The sequence below is a fragment of the Rhinoderma darwinii genome, chromosome 7, assembly GCF_050947455.1.
Source record: "Rhinoderma darwinii isolate aRhiDar2 chromosome 7, aRhiDar2.hap1, whole genome shotgun sequence".
NCBI classification, from domain to species: Eukaryota; Metazoa; Chordata; class Amphibia; order Anura; family Rhinodermatidae; genus Rhinoderma; species Rhinoderma darwinii.
In genome coordinates, this window is record NC_134693.1 from 10,804,180 (window position 1) to 10,824,512 (window position 20,333).

Here is a 20,333-nt window from a genome sequence, read left to right on the forward strand (position 1 = left end):
GGTTATGAAAAAAAAGTTATATTTTTCCATTTACTGACAGTTAGCAGAGCTCTTGAAAATGGTGAGCAATTAAAACAAAAAACGTATTTGCAATTTTCATTATACAATGATTAAGCATTATTTACTTAAAGGGGTTGTTCCATAAAAAACATGTATCCCCTATCCACAGAATAAATACCACTATATAATAAATGAAATAAGCGGTGGGTCCGACCACTGGACCCCCAGCGATAAGGAGAACAGGGGACCGAAAGTTCCCCAAAATGCTCCATGAGAATTATTTTCTTTAACATTAAAGGAACACGTAATTTCATCCATGCACCTGCTGCAGGAACAGCCCCACTCACATGTATGAGATGGATTTTTCATTGCCGAAATTTCTACAAAAAATCTGCCGTGTGTGAACATAACGTTGGTGTTCTTGGAGTCCCTATGTCATGCATTGCCCCCTCAGATCCTGCACAAGGCATGACACAATGTATCAGTTTTGCACAGAGTGTTCCTTTAATTTCATCAGACGACCAATTGGATAACTAATGCATAGCTAAGCATATAAAGCATATACCGGTTACATAATCCTTTGCTCCTACAAAAATGGCGCTGATGCGAACAGTCACCACTAGAAATACATACCATTTGTTTTTTCCATAGCTGATCCTGGGGTTAACTAGCAAACTTCATCCACACAGAAAAATGGGTTAGAACCTAGAAAAAAAGAAAAAGAATAAAGAGGATGTTAAGAGTTTTTCCATTTCCATACACCATAATAGCGGGGGGACCTCTGCTCAGGATCCTCATCTCTTGGTCAGAGTGGAGAGTGGTTACATAGAGCGTCTCTGTCTCTGGAGGACCTATCCCGATTACACAGACAACACATTGATATGAATGGACACTGTGTAATACTTCATTTCCCCTGTGGTGGTGCTGCAGGGAAATTGAACACTTACGGTCAGGTCACAGCTGATCGCTGGGGGTCCCAGCAGGAGGGACACATTGTGACCAGCTTATTTTCAAGAAACCTTTCTAACAAGTAGAGATTGTCGAAAGCGCAGACCCCTTTAAAATTAGAATTTTGAATTCACCACCCGGTGCCTCACTGCACATGAAGACGTAGCCCAGAACATATGAAGCAGCAAACTCAATACACAAAATCAATCCAATCTCCTCCATTCAGCTTTCATGAATACCCCCCCCCTCCGCCTCCGCTAACCTACAAACAAGTCTCTCTCACCAGGTGCTTATTTATCTGGAAAAACATTTTATAGATCAAACAGAATGTTCTCTCTGCCGTACATATGTTTGCTGTGTTATTTCTAGTGCATACTAAATTCACTCAGAAATTAGGTGTCCCCCTTTCACGGCCCACTGTACATGGATGTATACTGCAGGAATAATTTCATAGTCCGATGCCAGTTTATTCCATCAATATTGTCTACTGCCTACCTCGTCAGGTGCCCCCCATGCCAGGGTGCCTATATTATAAATACCAATCAGATGATAGATCAGTACGGTGCACGGCGGCGCAGGTGCCCCGGTGTACACGACTACAGGTATTGATTAACTTTACCCTGGCTAATATGTTGCAAAATCAGAAAGCGAGAGAGAGAATTCTCCGGGCTGAACATCACCTGCTTTATCTCCGCCACGTAACTAGATCATTAAAAAATTAGCATATCTTACATAACGTTCACACATAAAAGAGATTTGACAAGCAACGGCAGAAATAAGATGCAATTGCCCCGTGCATTAACGAATACATAATTCGGTCTAAAATGAGACGGGGGAGGGAAAAAGAAACATTAACAACTGCTCATTAACACCATCGCCACCTCAGAGAGCCGGAGGCTGTCATTTTCTTCTGCATTGCAGTTGGTTTAGGATGGAAGGGGAGAAGGAAAAAATAAATCCCCAATAGGGAACGGAGCAATCACAATTTCAGGAAAATGACATTGCCTTGTTGCGACATTGAGGTTCTCATACCTGCACGCCCGGGGAAGGGAAATGAAGGGGGAAAAAAAAGCCAAGAAGTTTGACGTTACCTTCTCAGACAGATCTGCTCCCATTGCAGGTCAGTGGGGGGAATGTTTACAGCAGACAGCGAAGTGTGTTCTCCCTATTAATAGTCAGGTGACCAATGACCTTCAGAGCAGAGCAAAAAAAAATATGTTTTTGGAGAAGGCGGAATACAGGATACATTTGTTGCAGCTGATTTTTTTTTTTATTAGTATAGATCTGTCCTGCATATTAGCCTCAATTCACACATGCAGTTTTTGAAGCAGTGTTTTGAGCCAAAGAATGTTGTTACAAAAAAGGTGCGGTTTTGCCTCAAATCCAAAAATCATTGCAAAAACCGTGAAAAAAACAAAAATGTGTCATGTATAGACAACCTAAGGCCTTATTCACACGAACCTATGCAATTCAATGGGCACACGGAACTGCAACGCATGACAAACGCAACGCATGACAAACGCGTCCAATTTTTTGCAGACACAAAACGAAAACGTTCATGTGAATAAGGCCTAAGTCCAGAGTCACACACGTAGTTTTAGTGCAGTTTTTGGAGCAGTTTTTTTAATTTAGCCAAACTCAGGATTGGACACAAAATAAAAGGAGATGCATCAATCTTTTCTTTATACCTTTCCTTCCTTTTGGATCTACTTTTGGCTTTAGCTAGAAAAACTGAGCCAAAAACGGTATCAAAACTTGCGTGTGTGATCCTGGCCTAGGGCCTCATCACACACTATTTTTCAGCGTTGTAAATCTCATGTAAAAATAAAAACTTATAGACCTATTTTTATGGCTTTTTTCACACATCTTTTTTTATTTTGTATCATTTTTTTACTTTTTTTCATGGCGTTCAGGAAGCCTAACAAAAAATGCCGGAAAAGAATACAGCGCATGCTGCATTCTGATACAAACGACACTGATCCCAAAAATGCTACAAAAGCACCAAAAACCAAAACACTATGGGGCAGATTTATACCAGTCTTAGGCCTTGTTCACACGGCGCTAAAAAAAAAAGACGACGTGTTCTTGCAAAGTGCTTTTTAAAGTACAGGAGTCTTTGATGCGTTTTTGACTACGTTTTTTTACATGAAGCGTTTTTAAACACGTGCGTAAAAAAACCGCGTCATATGCACTACAATGCGTTTTCCCATTGATGTTAATGGGAAGCTTAAAGCATCCATTTGACGCTTTTTTCCGGCACATAAAACGCGGCAAAAATTTGTTAAATACACGCCGTGTGAACAAGGCCTTAATATAAGGAGTAAAATGCCCCTAATTTATTAAGAGGCGCACACCTCTTTAAATTCGGCGCATTTCTGGCTGGCATACGAGCTGGCGTAGATTTTTCTGCTATAATTTCTGAAAGGTTTTGGCATAAATTACAGTAAATTTTTCGGGCTGTGGAGGGCCACGTCTCTTCGCTAAGTTCTGCCAGTGTAAAAAAAAAAAAAATTTGCCTAATTTGCAAATTTACTACGCCGCAAATCTGCCCCTCTAGGCTTTCTCATATTTAACCATAGAATTGAAAGTAACATCTGGCCGCAACATTTTTAATCCCCCAAAAAACAGAGGGGTCAAAAACGCTGCGGCCAGATGTTAGTTTGAAGTCTATATTGAAGTAGGAGAACGCCCGCATACACAGTGTTTGGGTTTTGGCGTTTTTGGGGGGGTCGGCTGAGTTTCTGTCAAAACACATTGTGCTCTAAGTAAGGCATTTTTCCAATGTTTTTCTCAAATGGTTTCTCTATGGAGATTGAAAAACACCAGGAAAAATGCCTGTAGTAAACGACCATAAATAAAAACCGCCAACAAATACGAAAGTACAAACTTACTTGAAACAAAGGGAAAAAAAAGTGTGTGTGGAGGAGGCCTGAGGGGAGGAGAGGCGAATAATTACAGGACAAAAACTCCAGCAACTTACAGACGAGAAGTTTTGAAACTGTATATGAAGGAAAAAAAAACAAACAAAAAGGCCCGGCCCGTGTAATAATTAACAGCAGAGCCAGCGCCGCAGCATCGGATTTATAATAGTACATTGTACAGACATAGAAAATCACGAGAGACTGCATGCCTGGCCGAGAGGAACCTCCAAAAACATTAGTATGCCGAGAATATTATTCATGTTCTTAGTTAAGGCCTTCAAAGTAACAGACTACAGACCCGGCATCCGCTCAATGGCTGCGAGCTGTATTTTATCTTCAAAAACCGTATGAAATGAGGAATGGAGTTCTAAACCGCGGATACGTCGTCTCTTCTAGGGTAGAGGCTTTAAGAATCAAGCGTAGGTAAGAGATGATGCCTTTAGTAATGGAAGGGGGAGGGGGAGCGAGGCTGTATAATGTCTGGGGGGGGGGGGGGCATTAAGACGATAAAAAGTAAAAATGATCAGTTTATTAAGAGAACGGTGGGCAATAGCGGATTATACTTTCCTGCCATGGACCAGAAGGATGAAAGTGACAATGTTCGTATTCTATAGGAATCCTATAAAACCATAATCTCCATTCAGGACCAAAAGTCTTTGTGCGTGTGGTTTCTGCGTAAAGAGGAAATTTGCTTTTTATAAAGAGGACGTATAGATGTAGCTGCGCTGAGTATGTCATTTGACTCAATGCAGTGTTTATCACAGCGACTTATGTGTGGTTTTTCCATCGGGTTGCATAAATCAGTAGTACAAGTAAATATATGAAACTTATGTAAAGCTCTGTTCACACTGGCGTCAAGGCCTCTGTTTGTAATGGAAGCCATGACGCTGTGCCCGATCCGATACATGATGGATCCAAATGAGGACTAACAGATCCCAGTGACTTATAATGGGAGCTGCCGGAGTTCTGACAGGTTTTCATTGTTTTGACAGCAAGAATAGCACTGCATGCCGCCAAAAGTGACAGAAACCCCAATCCAAGTGTGAACATAGGGAAAAGTTGCATCTTCAACACCTTCTATAAGCATGTGGTTCCTCTTTCCCTGCATGCAGGATCTCTGTAAACGTTCAAAACCCTCAGCCTCACTCCCAAACAAAAAAAATAAAAAAAATCTAAGGGGGAGGGGAGGAGGAGGGTGCAGCTGCAGTAACTCTCCCTCAGTGTATGTGTGTGTGCTGTGAGATGGGAGGGGAGCAGGAGGAGCAAGACCTCTGATTGGCTTAGAGCACACAGCTCTCACTTCACACCGGGAAGAACCTGCCCACTCAGCAAGCAGAGAGAGAAAATGTACATTTACCGAAACCGGCACAGGTCACACCCCCCCCCCCCCTAAGACCGGACCTAATCACAGCCATCAAGTGAGGGACTTCACAATATCTGAGGAAGTTTGAAAATGTTGAATAAAGAATTTTAAAATGAAAAAAAAGAAACATCCCCCTCTCCATCTCCAGAGTCCTAGCTATGACTTTTAGGGTATGTGCACACACACTAATTACGTCCGTAATTGACGGACGTATTTCGGCCGCAAGTAGTGGACCGAACACACTGCAGGGAGCCGGGCTCCTAGCATCATAGTTATGTACGATGCTAGGAGTCCCTGCCTCGCTGCAGGACAACTGTCCCGTACTGTAATCATGTTTTCAGTACGGGACAGTTGTCCTGCAGCGAGGCAGGGACTCCTAGCATCGTACATATGATGCTAGGAGCCCGGCTCCCTGCACTGTGTTCGGTCCGGGACTTGCAGCCAAAATACGTCCGTCAACTACGGACGTAATTAGTGTGTGTGCACATACCCTTACATCCAAATTTATACACTTTGTCAGATGAAGGTTAGAGAATGGGGGAATCAAACGAACGCTAAAATAATAAAGTCTTAAATTTGTTGTTTTTATTGTTTCTTGCACTTTTGCCCCATTTCTGTAACCGTGGTACAAACATAGCAGAAAAACAACCATTACAAAAAAAGGTAAAAAGTTATCCTGGTTTATAACAATACCCAATATAAAAAGCTAAGGCCAAAAACACCCCAGTCTTTGAAGGGGTCGTCCCGATCCTCCTTTAATGGACTCTTATCTCAATTACAGTCCGGGGCCCAGATAGGCTAGCCGGGTTTAGTTTTAAAGTCACCAACTTTACTTTATTGTACTATATTATGCCTTGACTGTGACAATGTTGAGCTTCCTTTATTGAAAATGTTATATCATCCTATGATTCTATAGGTTTTGCAAAACATAATTTTTTCAATTGCTATTATTTTATCTTTTTTTTTATTTTTAATACTTCTGTGTTTAGATATTGCACTTACATACTTGGTATGGCGCCCCCTGCTGTTCTTTTGAGTCTTTCACAAAACGTCCACCTAATGTTTGCAGCGCCGTTACCACCATCCAGATCCTTGTATACAAGGGCGGCGGAGTGATTCCTGCTATTGTGCAGAACAGCCAATAGGAATCGGCGCACTAGAAGAGACTACTTATCATTGGCACTGGACACATTAGTTGGACGTTCTAGGAAGGAATCAAACACCAGGGGGCGCTATAACAAATATGCAACAGCAATTGAAAAATTATTCTGCTTTGTGAGATCTAACAGAGAAATGTGATATTGAATCATGGGTCGACCCCTTTAAGGGATTTTAGCCTTCTCTGTAGCACCTGATATGTTGCAGATGTGAGCGTGGTCTAGCAAAATTTTATATACAGACTCACTTGAACAGAGCCCAGATTATTTTAATGGATATACAATTTGGTCAGCGGTGCCAAGCTGTCATCTTGAGCAAAGTATCAGAAAACTATGAATGACTAATGTAGGAGATGGACTAAAATGTGGGAAAAGTGCACCGATCTGCAAATATACCGAAAGCCTTAATGGTCTCCCATGGGTGCCCCTCCAAACACAGCTTCAAAATGCTTCCACTATTTTCTTAAGGGGAGGTTATAAATGGGTCTTCATGCCTCGTAGCAAAATAAAATGTAGAAGTCTGTTGTTTTTGTTATATACTTGCATTGAACGCTTTGAAATTTTGGAGGAGCCCATATGAAATGTTCTGAGTCTCCCAAAAATTGCAATACAATTTATGACATAAAAATTACGATCACAAGGGTCCAGTGCCCGATTTGCTGGAACCCGGTGGAACGGACAAGATGACTTGTGAAGGTGGCATGGGCGGGTGCTCCCCATTATAGTCTATGAGAGTTATGTGAAAAACAGTGAGGGGTCCCAATGGTTAGGCCCCCATCAATCAACATTGATTACATATGCTATCGTGGGTGAGGACCCCCTTTAAATTTAGATCTATTGTCACTGCTCAGGTATACTACCACTTAGGAGTCAGCTCAGTGTTGCTGGGTTTTGCATAAACTCTCGGTCTATTTTTCTTTGTGTAAGGGCTCATTCAGACTAGCGAGATTCCCGTCCGTGTGTGGTGAATTGAAACAATGAACAGCACACGGACCCATTGATTTCAATGGGGCTGTTCACACATGCGTGAGTTTTAACGCAGCGAGTGTCCGGCAAATAACCTGCCTGCAATTTAAATAATGTGATTGTTGATTGGTGTAGACCCGTCTCTGCGCTGGGACTGCAAATCTCTACCTCATTAGCACTACAGTTTCTCGCGGAGTATCTCGCCTTGGCACTAATGTTGGAATGTTTTCTTTCTGGGTAAAGGGTTGAATACTGTTCACACAGTGTGGATGTGATCCATAGATCAGTTTTGATCCCAGTGTTATGAATGGGACTAGAAGTCTTTGCATAGTTCCCGAACTAAGACCTCATAGTGCTAAGTTAGGCGCCTTTTACACGGGCCAATTAGCGGGCAGACGAGCGTTCACGGAATACTCTTTCCCAATCATTGCCCTATGTAAACCGGGCAGCGATCAGCAATAACCGAGAAAACGCTCGTTCATTGGCTGATCGTATCGTTTCTGCAGCAGAAAATATTATCGTTGTCGGCAGCACATCTCTTTGTGTAAACAACGACGTGCAGACGACATTATAGGAACGCACGAGGACAAATGATTGGAGTAACAAGCGCTCGTCCCCATAGATAGCTCCTAACGAAAGGAGTAAACGAGCACCGATCAACGAGCGGTCTTGTTGATCGGTGCTCGTTGTTATGGCCAAATTTGGCCGATGTAAAAAGATCCATTAATCCACATATATGTAAAGACCTAGAATTTGCAGGCAAACTTTTTGCTACTTACATGATCCCTCCACCCAAACATAAATGAGCTCCTGCATGAAGTCTATTTCTTGTAAGCTTGTTCTCCTGCTTCTGGGACAGGAAGTAGCTATCTGACAGCTACTATTGTCAGCCATATTAGCTCTCATGGGGCTTTTTATTTATGAAACGCAGATGATCATTCCTCTTCCCTTCTCAGGTCTCCCTGGCAGACAGTCACAAATAGAGAACCCTCCCAACCTTCTGACTGTACAAAGACATGCTTCACTGAACCAGCAGAATGTGAAATATAATCCGGTATCAGTGGCCAAAATGTTTATTTGTCCATCCATCAGGCATGTGTCAGATAGAACAAAGCGTTCACCTTATTTTATAGCCTATTAGATTTCATAGTTGCGTTTTGCTTTGAAGAAGCTGAAAATCAAGGAATGCTGGGTAGAATAATACAATGGTGACATTAGTGGAGAAGGAAGTAGCCAGCTTCTCCTCCTATTTGGGTTTCAATATACGTCAATATCATTGTCAGCCTGGAATAAAGACTTAAGGATAAGACAGGCAAAACATGGGATTTTATAAAGCCGGATGTAATGGATCTGCCAGGCACAACTTCTGTGGATACTCCCATAGGTAATCAGTCTGCACCTGAGTCTATGTCTCTGAGACTGACTCCATCTTCCTCCACTCAGGATGGCAGGCTTAGGAGTGGGAGAGCCTATCACAGCCTGGCCAGACGGAGCTAGCTCCCGCCCTCTGTCTATTTATACCTGCCTTTCCTGTTCCTCCTTTGCTTGTGATTCTTCTCGTGTGGTTTCCTGGCCCAGCTACAGCTTCTATCTATGTGATCCTGCTCCATACTGACCCTGGCTTACTGACTACTCTCCTGCTCTGCGTTTGGTACCTCGTGCACTCCTGGTTTGACTCGACTCGTTCACCACTCTTGTTGCTCACGGTGTTGCCGTGGGCAACTGCCCCTTTGCTTTGTGTTCCCTTGTCTGTTTGTCTCGTGCACTTACTGAGCGTAGGGACCGCCGCCCAGTTGTACCCCGTCGCCTAGGGCGGGTCGTTGCAAGTAGGCAGGGACAGAGTGGCGGGTAGATTAGGGCTCACTTGTCCGTTTTCCTACCCCCGTCATTACACCGGACACAAATCTCCAGAATTCAAATTCTGTCCTAAGGTGCCAGGTCCACATAATAGGAAGGGCAAAAGGGGCAATCGCTCAGGGCCTCCACCTTCCAGTTCCCTCTAGTGCTTCCCAGAAATGATATGGGGATTTAAAAATTGTTTAAAGGGGTTGTCCAGTTTAGAAAACCCATTTCCATACACCCTATTAAGGAATTCTTGTTAATAGTGAAGCGTCCTCTGTTCAGGATCCTCATCTCTAGGTCAGAGTGGAGAGCGGTTACATAGAGTGTCTCTGTCGCTCTGGAGGACTTGTCCTGTCCTGTATTACACAGACAACACATTGATATGAATGGACACTGTGTAATGCTTCATTTTCTCTGTGGTGGCGCTGCAGAGAAACTGAACACTTACTGCTAAGTTTCCCCACAGATCACAGCTGATCGCTGGGGATTTCAGCAGGGGGACAATGATCTGCTAATTGTCAAGGGATCCTTCTAACAAGTAAGGATTGTCCAAAGCGTAAAACCCCTTTAAGCGTACTTCCAACTAAACAAAATTTTATTTAACATGCATAAGCATGAAAATATATAACGAAGGCCTGATTCACACGAGCGCTGCGCCTCTCGGACGTGAAAAACTGCAGTTTTTCAAGTCCGAGGTGCATCCGTGCTCAGCGCTGCGGGACGCGATGTCACGCATCCCCCATAGTTGAGAGTCTATGGAGTGATGCGTGAAAAGATAGGACATGTCCTATTTTCACACGGTCCGTTGAAACAACGGCTGTGTGAACGGCCACATTGAATTACATAGGTCCGTGGGACGGCCGCTGTTTCAACGGCCGTCCCACGGACATTTAACACATTCGTGTGAATCAGGCCTAAGGGTTAGAGCTCTAGCCCCAGGGGCCTCTGCTACCTATATCCGGCACTGCTAATAACCAGGACAACTGCATTGCCACCAGCAGACCCCTAATAAATTAGTACAGAAGGAAACTTTTTACGTTAAACAGAGTTCCTCTTTAAGAATTATTTAAAACGGACATCTATTAACTTGACCTTATAAAGTCAGGTTTAATAGAAGTCAATGAGTGTAAAGTGAAATCTTCCGAACACCAGCTCGGCTCTTAATTCCACCATAAACAAAGAAGGTGAAAACAATCTGTGCAGAAGAGTTTTTTGTTGCAATTCCATAAATAACTGCGGCCTCACTGGGAAGATTTGTTCATTCTGAACTCTTTCTCTTCCACACAGGAAACTGATGTAATGAGTTTCCAGTATGGTGAATGCACGGCCTGGACAATCCCTTTTGCTGATATATTTAGCTCACAGTGGATTCATTAGCCTAGATACAATTGTAACAAACCTACAGCTGTGAGAAGTATTAGGTTTCTACGGGTTTTCTGACTGTAAATTAGAAAGTTAGCTAAACGTTCAGGACAACGATCACATTATTTTAATGGCATATGGAAACCCTCAGTGTATAATGAAAAGTTCTGCAGCCTTGTAACATACGTTGCATATCAATTCCTTACTATTTTCAAGATGTCTGCTTGCTGTCAGTGTAAGGCCGGATTCAGACGAACGTGATATGCGTCCGTGCAGCCCGGACCAATACAAGTCTATGGGGGCAGTGCAGACAGTCCGTGAGTTTTGCTCATCGTGAGTCCGCTGAAAAAAAACTCACGACATGTTCTATATTTAGGCGTTTTTCGTGCATCACGCACCCATTGAAGTCCGTGGGACAAGCGTTATTCGCGCAAGAACAGTAAAAGAATGAATGTAAACAGAAAAGCACCACGTGCTTTTGTTTACAAACATCCAAACGGAGTGTCATAAAGATGGCGGCTGCGTGCATCCATATGAACAGGGCACACGGAGCGGTCAAGTGCCTTTTGCGCACGCAAAACGCAGCGGTTTTTGCATGCGCAAAACGCTCACGTTCGTCTGAATCCGGCCTAAGGAAGCATTATTATTTAAATTATCATGCTCTCACAGTTAATGAGTTTGTTACAATGTATCAATCTACATAATCCCCTGTGAGTTAAACACGGCTGCAACACAAATGTCTTTCTTTTCCTGGACTGCAGACCTGATAACTGACACATTGTAATAAACCAATTACCTGTATGATCAGGAGGAGGACTGTACAGGTTTTTAGCCACTGAATGCAAACAGTGAATGCTACCATTTACTGACAGCAAACAGATATCTTGAAAGCGGTGAGAAATTGAAACTTTAAGTATTAGGGTATGTTCACACACCCTATTTACGGACGTAATTCGGGTGTTTTACGCCTCGAATTACGTCCGAAAATACGGCTCCAAACATCTGCCCATTGAAATCAATGGGGTTACGATGTTCTGTGCACACGGGCTTTTTTTTTTTTTTACGCGCCGCTGTCAAAAGACGGCGCGTAAATAGACGCCCGCGTCAAAGAAGTGCATGTAACTTCTTGAGACGTAATTGGAGCCGTTTTTCATTGACTCCATTGAAGAACAGCTCCAATTACGTCCGTCATTGACGCCGCGAAAAACGCGAGTACGAGCAATTACGTCTGAAATTAGTAATTTCAGGCATATTGGACGCTGCAGTGTGAACATACCCTTAGAGATTTGCAAAACTTTACATTATGCAACAACTAAGCTTTATTTACATAAAAGTGGACAGTCAAGGGGCGGGCATACCATAAGGGCAACCTGTGCAGCCACACAGGGGCTCAGCAGGTAAGGGGGCACTGCCATCCTAAAATAAAAATCCTACTGTCTATTAGATTTCGTATAAGGCTATGTTCACACGCTTACTAAAAAAAGTCTGAAAATACGGTGCTGTTTTCAAGGGAAAACAGCTTCTGATTTTCAGTCTTTTTTTTAGCAACTCGCGCTTTTTTTGGAGCGGTTTTTCAATGAAAAACGGCTTCAAAAACGGCTCAAGAAGTGACATGCACTTTTTTCGCGGGCATTTTTTTAACGCGGGGATTTTTCAAAACGGTCGCGTTAAAAAACGGCCCGTCGGAACAGAACACCGTTTTTCCCATTTAAATCAATGGGCAGATGTTTGGAGGCCTTTCCGATTTTTCGCCCGTTTACGTCCACACCCGTTACAGCCCCTTTACCCCTTAATGACCAGAGGGCCCTATTTTAGCTATTTTCTGCTCGTGGGGTTTTAACAGCCCTAACTTTATTTGTATGGCTACTATAAAATATGTTTGCACCGTTTTTCTTTTTAAGGGTATGTTCACTCAAAGTTTTTCTGCAGGCAGAAAAATCCGCCTCAAAATTTCTTCAGGAATATGGAGGCAAATTTTGACCTGCTTGCACTTTCTTGCCGCGTTTTTTTGCTGCCTCCTATTGTTTTCAATGGGAGGTCAGAGACCGAACCGCAGAAAGAAAGAGAACGTCACTTTTTCTTACCGCGAGCGGCTAAAAGCCCCTCCGGGAGAAAAATGCCTCCACCTACCATTGAAATAAAAAATCTCATCAAAATCAGCCCAAAAATCTCAGTGTGAACCGGGTCTTAGAGTAATATGTATTTATTAGAAATAAAGTGTACAAAAAGTAAAAAAAATATATATAAATATATATTTTTTCATTTATAGCTCTTTATTCTTTAAATTTGCAAATTGACACTAAAATAAAATACTAAAATGGGTTTCGGTTTTTGTTTTGGTCGTTTCGTCAGATAGTATGTGTAATCTCAGATGAATGGGGCGGCTTTGGAAACTATTCGGGTTGGCGTGGGCAGTTTGTTTTCTTTCCCTTTATTTGCATTTTATTTTTAAAAAAATGCATTTATGTATGTATATATCTTTGTTACATATGTCCCCCAAGAGAGCATAAAAGACCTCTATGGGGCACTCACACTTTATTTTGCAGTTTTCCACTGTAATAGGGGCATCTATAGTCACTGGCATAGCTAACCTGGGTCTGATCGCCGGCTCCAATAGAGGCAGCGGCATTGCCATGGCCACTATCCATATTGCTCATTGATCGCTATGTAGGCAGGAAAAGAGACAGAAGCGTTACAAACCGCTCTTCTTCTCAGGGTCCCCAACCCCGACCCGCTCCTGCTAGACCGCAGGATTTTTGAAGCAGCGACACCAAAAGGATGTCGCTGCAGACGTAGGACCCGCGCCGACCGACCTAAAAATACAGTGGGCAGTCGTTATTTTTAGTATGAATGCCTAATTTTGTGATGGATTCCTTCTCCAACCCAGTGTGCGACACACGATTTTCTCTCTCTAATAACAGAAACAACCCGCACTTTACCGTCTGCCACCAAACAGCTGCTCACAAGGGTCAAAAGGCTTCAAAAGGATGTCAGCTAATTAGTGCCAAATACACGGCCGCACAATTCATTACCCGTGACCCTGTGAACGAAGCGATTTGTAGAGACGAACACATTTATCCTACAAATAAAATGCAAGAGAGCAATCAAGCGGTGGGAAGGTTTATCCATCTACAGAAAGAAAATGTACAAATCCCCCATTACTTGCGCTGCTTACATTTCGATCTGATGTTCTGTAAGATCCGCGCACCTCACACTCCAGTAACAAGTACCCTCTCTTGTATGAAGACGAATGACAGGTCCCGTCAACATCAAGGAATTTATTCTGCTCTAGCACGGACATAGTACATAGAAAGCACTCCCATCATCCACCGTCCCCATCTGACTCCTCTATATCAAGCATAGGAAGCCAAGGAATATAAGCATGTATTTGTAACGCAGGAGAAAGCCAACAAGAACGTGGCGAGATTCCCAAAAAAAATTGACAATTTTACCCAGAACATCTGTAGAATACGTTGACAGTCCATTCATTTTAATGGCCACTGTGTAATGCTTCATTTCCCCTATGGTGGCGCTGTAGAAGAATTGAACACTTGCTGCCAGGTTTCCCCATCAATTACAATTGATCGTTTGGATTCCCTTCTACCAAAAATGGATTAAATCAAAGAAGACAACCCCCTATAAAAAGCATCGGACACCAAAACAGCAATTCTACTCAAACACAAGTGAGCTACACATGGTGTTTCAGAAAGCCACGGTTTTCGAGATCTCCTGCTGCCCTCTTCCAAGCTGGAGACAAAGCCTGGCGGTGACAGGACGACCCAACAGTGTTGTCAGGAGCCACCCACGAGTTTGTATAGGAGATATCCTGCAGTTGTCAGGGCATGTTAGGAGTTGTAGTTTTGCAACAGCTAGAAAGCTATAGATTGGTGACCACTGTCCTATGCACAATTCCCAGGTGGCTCCTGACAGCACTGCTGGATTGCTATGGCTGCCTAAGGGTATGTTCACACGCTGAGACAAAAAAGTCTCAAAATACGGAGCTGTTTTCAGGTTAAACAGCTCCTGATTTGCAGACTTTTTTAAGCCGCTCGCATTTTCGCTGTGTTTTTTATGGCCATTTTTGGAGCTTTTTTCGATAGTCAATGAAAAACGGCTCCAAAAACGTCCCAAGAAGTGACCTGCACTTCTTCGCGGCCGCTTTTTTACGCGCAAAAAACACTCCGTCGGATTAGAATGCCGTTTTCCCATTGAAATCAATGGGCAGATGTTTAGAGGCGTTCTGCTTCCGACTTTTCGTCCGTTTTTGGCCCGAAAAACAACCGAAAACACTCTGTGTGAACATACCCTTAGGCTTCAAGTATAAGTAGAGGACGTTACGGGATCTTGTAGGTAAAGTTTTGACACAGGTAAAGCTTCAAAAGGTGATTTTTCAGATTATGCCTGAAGTAAAGGCCCTTTTACACGGGCAAACGCTCATTCATCGGCTGACCGTATAGTTTTTACAGCACAAAATGGTATAGTTGTTGGCAGCAGAATCGCTCTGTGTAATCAGGGAGATGTGCTGCCGACATGATGGAAACTCATGGGGACAAGCGATCGAAGTAACAATAGCTTGTCCCCATTCATTACTGATCATGGCTCCTTGTGAAAGTAGCAAACGAGCGCCGATCAACGATCTGTCTTGTTGATCGGTGCTCGTTTTCATGGCCAAAATTGGCAGGTGTAAAAGGACCTCAAGAAACTTCTTTAAATACACAGCCGGGTCTTTAATGCTGGGAGAGCATGGTGTGTTGTTGTTTGGCATAGCAAGCAGGGTAGCCCGCTCTATGAATTATCAAGGCGTCACAAATAGGCTTCTACCTGGCTATACACGTTGTGCCTCATGACGTACACACTATCCCTCCATGTTTCACTCACTTGCACCCCATTATCCATTTATTTCTATTGAGGCACTTCATTTATTACTGCCCCCTATATTTCACTTATAGTATTACACTTGCACACACACTATTCATTTATTATTTCTTACTACACATCCCATGCACCACACACACCACTCCCCTCAAGACTAGTGGGAGTGGCTATTATTTAAAGCACCTGCTCGCCCTTTCATCAGCATTTCTGGCCTGGCTGTGTCCATTTGTAAGTATGGCCTTTTTCGGTGTTCTTTAAATAAGCACATCTACACTAAAAACTAGAACCCACTTAATGCCCCCCCCCCAAGTGCCAATGGGGCGGAGTTGCTGTTTGCCATAAAGAATGTACAGACTTAAAGTTACGCCCCTGGGGTCAAGGACACTGTAAGTTCTTGGACCCCAATGCAAAATCTGTACTAGTGCCCCCAACTATCACACATTATTCATGGTATTAATTTCCTCATAGGGGGCAGGAAGACAATTTGGGCCATATCAGGCTCAAGGGCCTGTCGTGTAGCCTCCACACCCCCTATAGTTACACCCCTTCCCAACCCTCAATCAGGTTTTTTGGGGGGCCATACGGTAGGCGATATTGAACCCACTACATTAATGTTATTAGGCCTCCATTTAAAGGGCTATGGTGGGTTCAGCAAATAAAACATTCATTGGAAATTAAAAAGTTCTGCAACCTCCTAATATACTTTGTATATCAATTTCTCACATTTTTTAAAAACCATGTAGTCACTGAATGCCAACCTTCATTGTTTACTTCCAAAAGGATGAAAATCTGTCCTGGAAATACGAAGATCTCACAGGTGCACAGTTTGTTACAGTACGGTGTATCACAGTCGTGGAAGTAAACTGTTAAGATTACAATTCACTGACAGCAAGCAGAGATCTTTACAAGGTTGTGGAACTGATAAAGTATGCAATGAATAAGCTTTATTTGCCAAGACCCGAATACTTATTCAAGATATTAATAAGAGGGATAAAAGGAGTTTTTCTTCAGAAAGATCTCAAGGTGGATCACCGGGGAGAGATCACCCCTAAGAAAAAACTTTCCGCAGACTGGAGGCGTACGCTGCCGAAAACGTATAAGCCGGCGTTATGTGATTTTGAAAGCTGAATGACTGGACCTTGGTTAATCAGGTGTCATGGCATCAACTTCAAAGAAATCCTGCGAAAGTGGAGAGATGAAGTGGCAATCTGTGCCAGGAGATGTTGGCACTTAAGAAGTAAGATCTAATAATAGCATAAGATTTACTTAACACTCACAGATCCTGTTTATCTGGACCTCTTACTTATTCTTAGCATCTAAACACCGAAATAACTCTGCAAATAAAGCCTCCATATTAATAGCATCTTATTTTTCTCCGACATCTCAAGGCTTTGCTGTCATTTTGACTAGTAACTTCCAGAATGCCTGAAATAAATATAGGCTGCAATCTGGAGAAAATAACAGAAATCACAGCCGGCAAAGATGGAATTAAATTACTGGGAACAAATTGCAGGACGTCACACAGAATATTTTCTGATTTTGATGGGCACAGATTTTCCCGGAGCACGGAACAAAAATGACATTCTGACACATTTTTCTGCAATTTAATTTCAACCCGAATTCAATAGGAAAAAGGAGGTAGACTAAGGCTGCGTTCACAGCAGCGTTGGTTTCCGTTGAGGGTTTCCGTCTGACCTTTCCGTAGAAGGAACCCCTCAACGGAAAGCATAGGTCGACTGCGCTATTGATTCCGTCAAAACAAACGGAAACCCTACACAATGGCGACAACCATAAGCAACGGTAATGCAAACGGAACCTATGGTTTCCGTTTGCCTTTCTGTTGAGGGGTTCCTCCGACGGAAAGGTCAGACGGAACCCCTCAACGGAAACCAGCGCTGATGTGAACAGGCCCTAAGGGCCCACGCACCCCTACAACCTACGAGCTGTATAGATACACAGTATGGCAACTATAAAAGGTCTATAGGGCCTACAGTGCAGTTTGTGGCATGCTCCATTGGATGCCGTACGATGGAGATACTCTGCCCCTACAAGCAATATCTCCATAATACGGCGCCATACTGCGGCACATGTACCACTTATGGTTTAGCCATAGACACTTCATGTGCTGCTTTACATGCTCCATGAACATGAGTCTGCAATGCGCATGAGGTCTAGGACTGTGTGTCAACGCTGGACAAACCGAGCATGCGTGTTTACGGGGAGGTCAGAAGATATAGCAGATGCAGAACTTACAATATTAGAGGTGTTGGCCACCTTCTGACAACTGATGACCTATCAACCGGATAGGTCATCAGTATATCATCGGTGCGGGTACGACACCCGGACCCAGCACCGATGAGCCACTCCGGTGGCCTGCGCGCATCGGATGTTATGGCACATAATGCTATGTACGAAGCCCGGAAGCAGTTGGCTCCACACATAGCATAGCGGCCGTGCTGCAGAACTGCAGGTCCGCTCCTATTCACTTGAATACAGTACTGCAGCTCGGCCGCTATTCCGTGTCCAGAGCAAAGTGCTTCCAGGATGTACGTCCGGTGCACGGAGGCACCAGACCAGCTGATCTGTGCGGGGTTCGGATGTCATACCCCCACAGATCATGTACTGATGACCTATCCGGTGGATAGGTCATCAGTTGTCAGAAGATGGAAAACCCCTTTAAGAGTAAGGCTACACAACTTTAGGCATGTGACTTTGTGCGTCACAGTTGCACAATCGACTTTGGTGCAACTTTCATGTTACTTTGGTGGAAGGTGAAAAAACAGACATTCAGCAAAGTTGCAGTCAGCTCCAATTTTGGTACCATCAGAAGTTGCGGAACCACAAAGTAGCACAAATTATGCGACGTAATACTTTTCTATGTAAGTTTCAGTCACACTTTCTAGTCTTAGGGCTACGGCACTTAGAAGAACCCTGCACACGGAGGCTTTACGGCAGTGAGCGGTGGGTATAGGACTCCTTCTCCCCAGAAACAATGCTTTCTTATACCGCTCTACATACAGCATCTGATGGAACATGCCACGTCAGATTGTATGTGTATGAAATAGGAGGCATGTGATGGTAAAGTAGAAGCCCTATGAACCTCTATGGCAGTCCTATTACGGCCCTGTATATCCCAATGTTGCAATACAGCCGTGTGCATGATCCCTATAAGTTCGCTTTACATAAAAGAATAAATAAAAGAAACAAAATACATAAATTGTGAAATGTCATTCCTAAATATGTTCACACTAAACACATTTTTGACTCAAAGTGAAGCGCAGGAAGTGTATGTAATATCTTCAGCATTGAGTCACTGCAGCAAAACACGTCCTTGTTCGAAGATTAATGCGGATTTCCGGTTTCTTCATTATCGTAGATGTGAACAAGGTGCTAATTAGCCCTTAACACCTCTAATTTCACCTTACGAGGCGCGGACTGGTTTGCAGATTTTTGCGGTTTTATAGCAAATCACATGAAGAATGAACTGCAGATCCGTTACCAAAAACTGGAGTCTGACGATCACCATTATTACTACGGTTGTGTGAACAGTGATCTGAAAATATCGGATGCATGAGCCAATTATAGGGAATATTATATGTAGCGTACAGAGGCGTAACATGTAACAATGGGGTCCCATAGCAGATCTTGGAATGGGACCCGGCTCCACCATGACCACCTTCAGCAGGGAGTTCGGAACATGAAACGCTTAGGGTATGTTCACACGGCAGCGTCCGTAACGGCTGAAATTACGGGGCTGTTTTCAGGAGAAAACCGCTCCGTAATTTCAGCCGTAATGGCATGTTGAGGCGCTTTTTGCTGCGTCCATTACGGACGTAATTGGAGCTGTTTTTCCATGGAGTCCATGGAAAACGGCTCCATTTACGTCTGAAGAAGTGACAGGCACTTCTTTGACGCAGGCGTCTTTTTTACGCCCCGCCTTTTGACACCGGGGCGTAAAAAAAATGACCGTGTGCACAGAACATCGTAAGAACCAGTCTAATGAATGGGCAGATGTTTGCCAACGCTATCGAGCCGCATTTTCGGACGTAAATCGAGGCGTAAAACGCCCAAATTACGTCCGTAAATAAGCCATGTGAACATACCCTTAGGATTACTTTGGTCTCCACTCTCCTTAAATGGGTAGTCCGGGCATTTTATATTGATGGCCTAACCTTAGGCCAGCTGATCGGTGGGGGTGCCGGGAGTTCGCCCACCTTTGTGATATTGATTACATATCCTATGGATAAAATGGCCAGACAACCCCTTTAATGTACAAAATGGTAAAAATAGTGCACACAGTGATGTCACAGTATTGGGATACTTGACAATACTTATAAATGTTTACCCTATGAGTGGTTAGGGCTAAATTAAATGAGTTATTCACAATTCACCAAAAGGCAAAAACCCACTAAAACAATCTATAATAACGTTTCAATTGAAATAGACAAATTCAACAACGTTCCTAAAATAGACTGTATTCAGTAACAGCGGGCCCAAAATATTCTTACTGCTTTCCTGCACAATACAATTCTGGTTACCAGCAGCAGCATCTGTATAAAGCCAAAGGCAGTAGAGCTCCCCCTAGTGGAGACTGCAGGCAGAAAGAATTCTATCACGGTATGAAGGGAAGCAAGGGGTTTGGGGCTCTGCCTCAGGGAAATGGAGCTACAGTACAACCCCTATAAATATATTATAATATTAATCAGAATTTTAGAGCCCATTCTCAGTTTTGCTACAAGGCGCTTTGATTTCGGTGTACGCCTCTGTTTACCGTCTCTATGCCTAAAACAGAAACGGCTGTTTTATTACATCACCGTACAGGAAAGTGATCTATTCTCTCCAGGAACATGTGCAAGTCCGGTTCAAGCCCTTCTGGAAACAATCACTCTGTGTTGCCAT

At 43.3% G+C, this 20,333-nt stretch overlaps 1 protein-coding gene across 7 annotated transcripts in view; it reads right to left on the minus strand.

Annotated features, from left to right (window-relative positions):
- The window catches only part of KANK4 (KN motif and ankyrin repeat domains 4), a 100,553-nt gene that overhangs the window by 41,688 nt on the left and 38,532 nt on the right, over positions 1 to 20,333 (minus strand). For 5 of the 7 annotated variants that reach the window (XM_075832725.1, XM_075832724.1, XM_075832723.1 and 2 more), the window contains one exon: positions 634 to 705. In XM_075832725.1, the coding sequence (XP_075688840.1) occupies positions 634 to 649 (16 nt within the window). In that variant the 5' untranslated portion in view covers positions 650 to 705. Of the gene's footprint in view, positions 1 to 633; positions 706 to 947; positions 1,014 to 2,039; positions 2,124 to 20,333 lie in introns of those variants that run through there. The other 2 variants (XM_075832726.1, XM_075832728.1) reach the window with 2 other exon arrangements.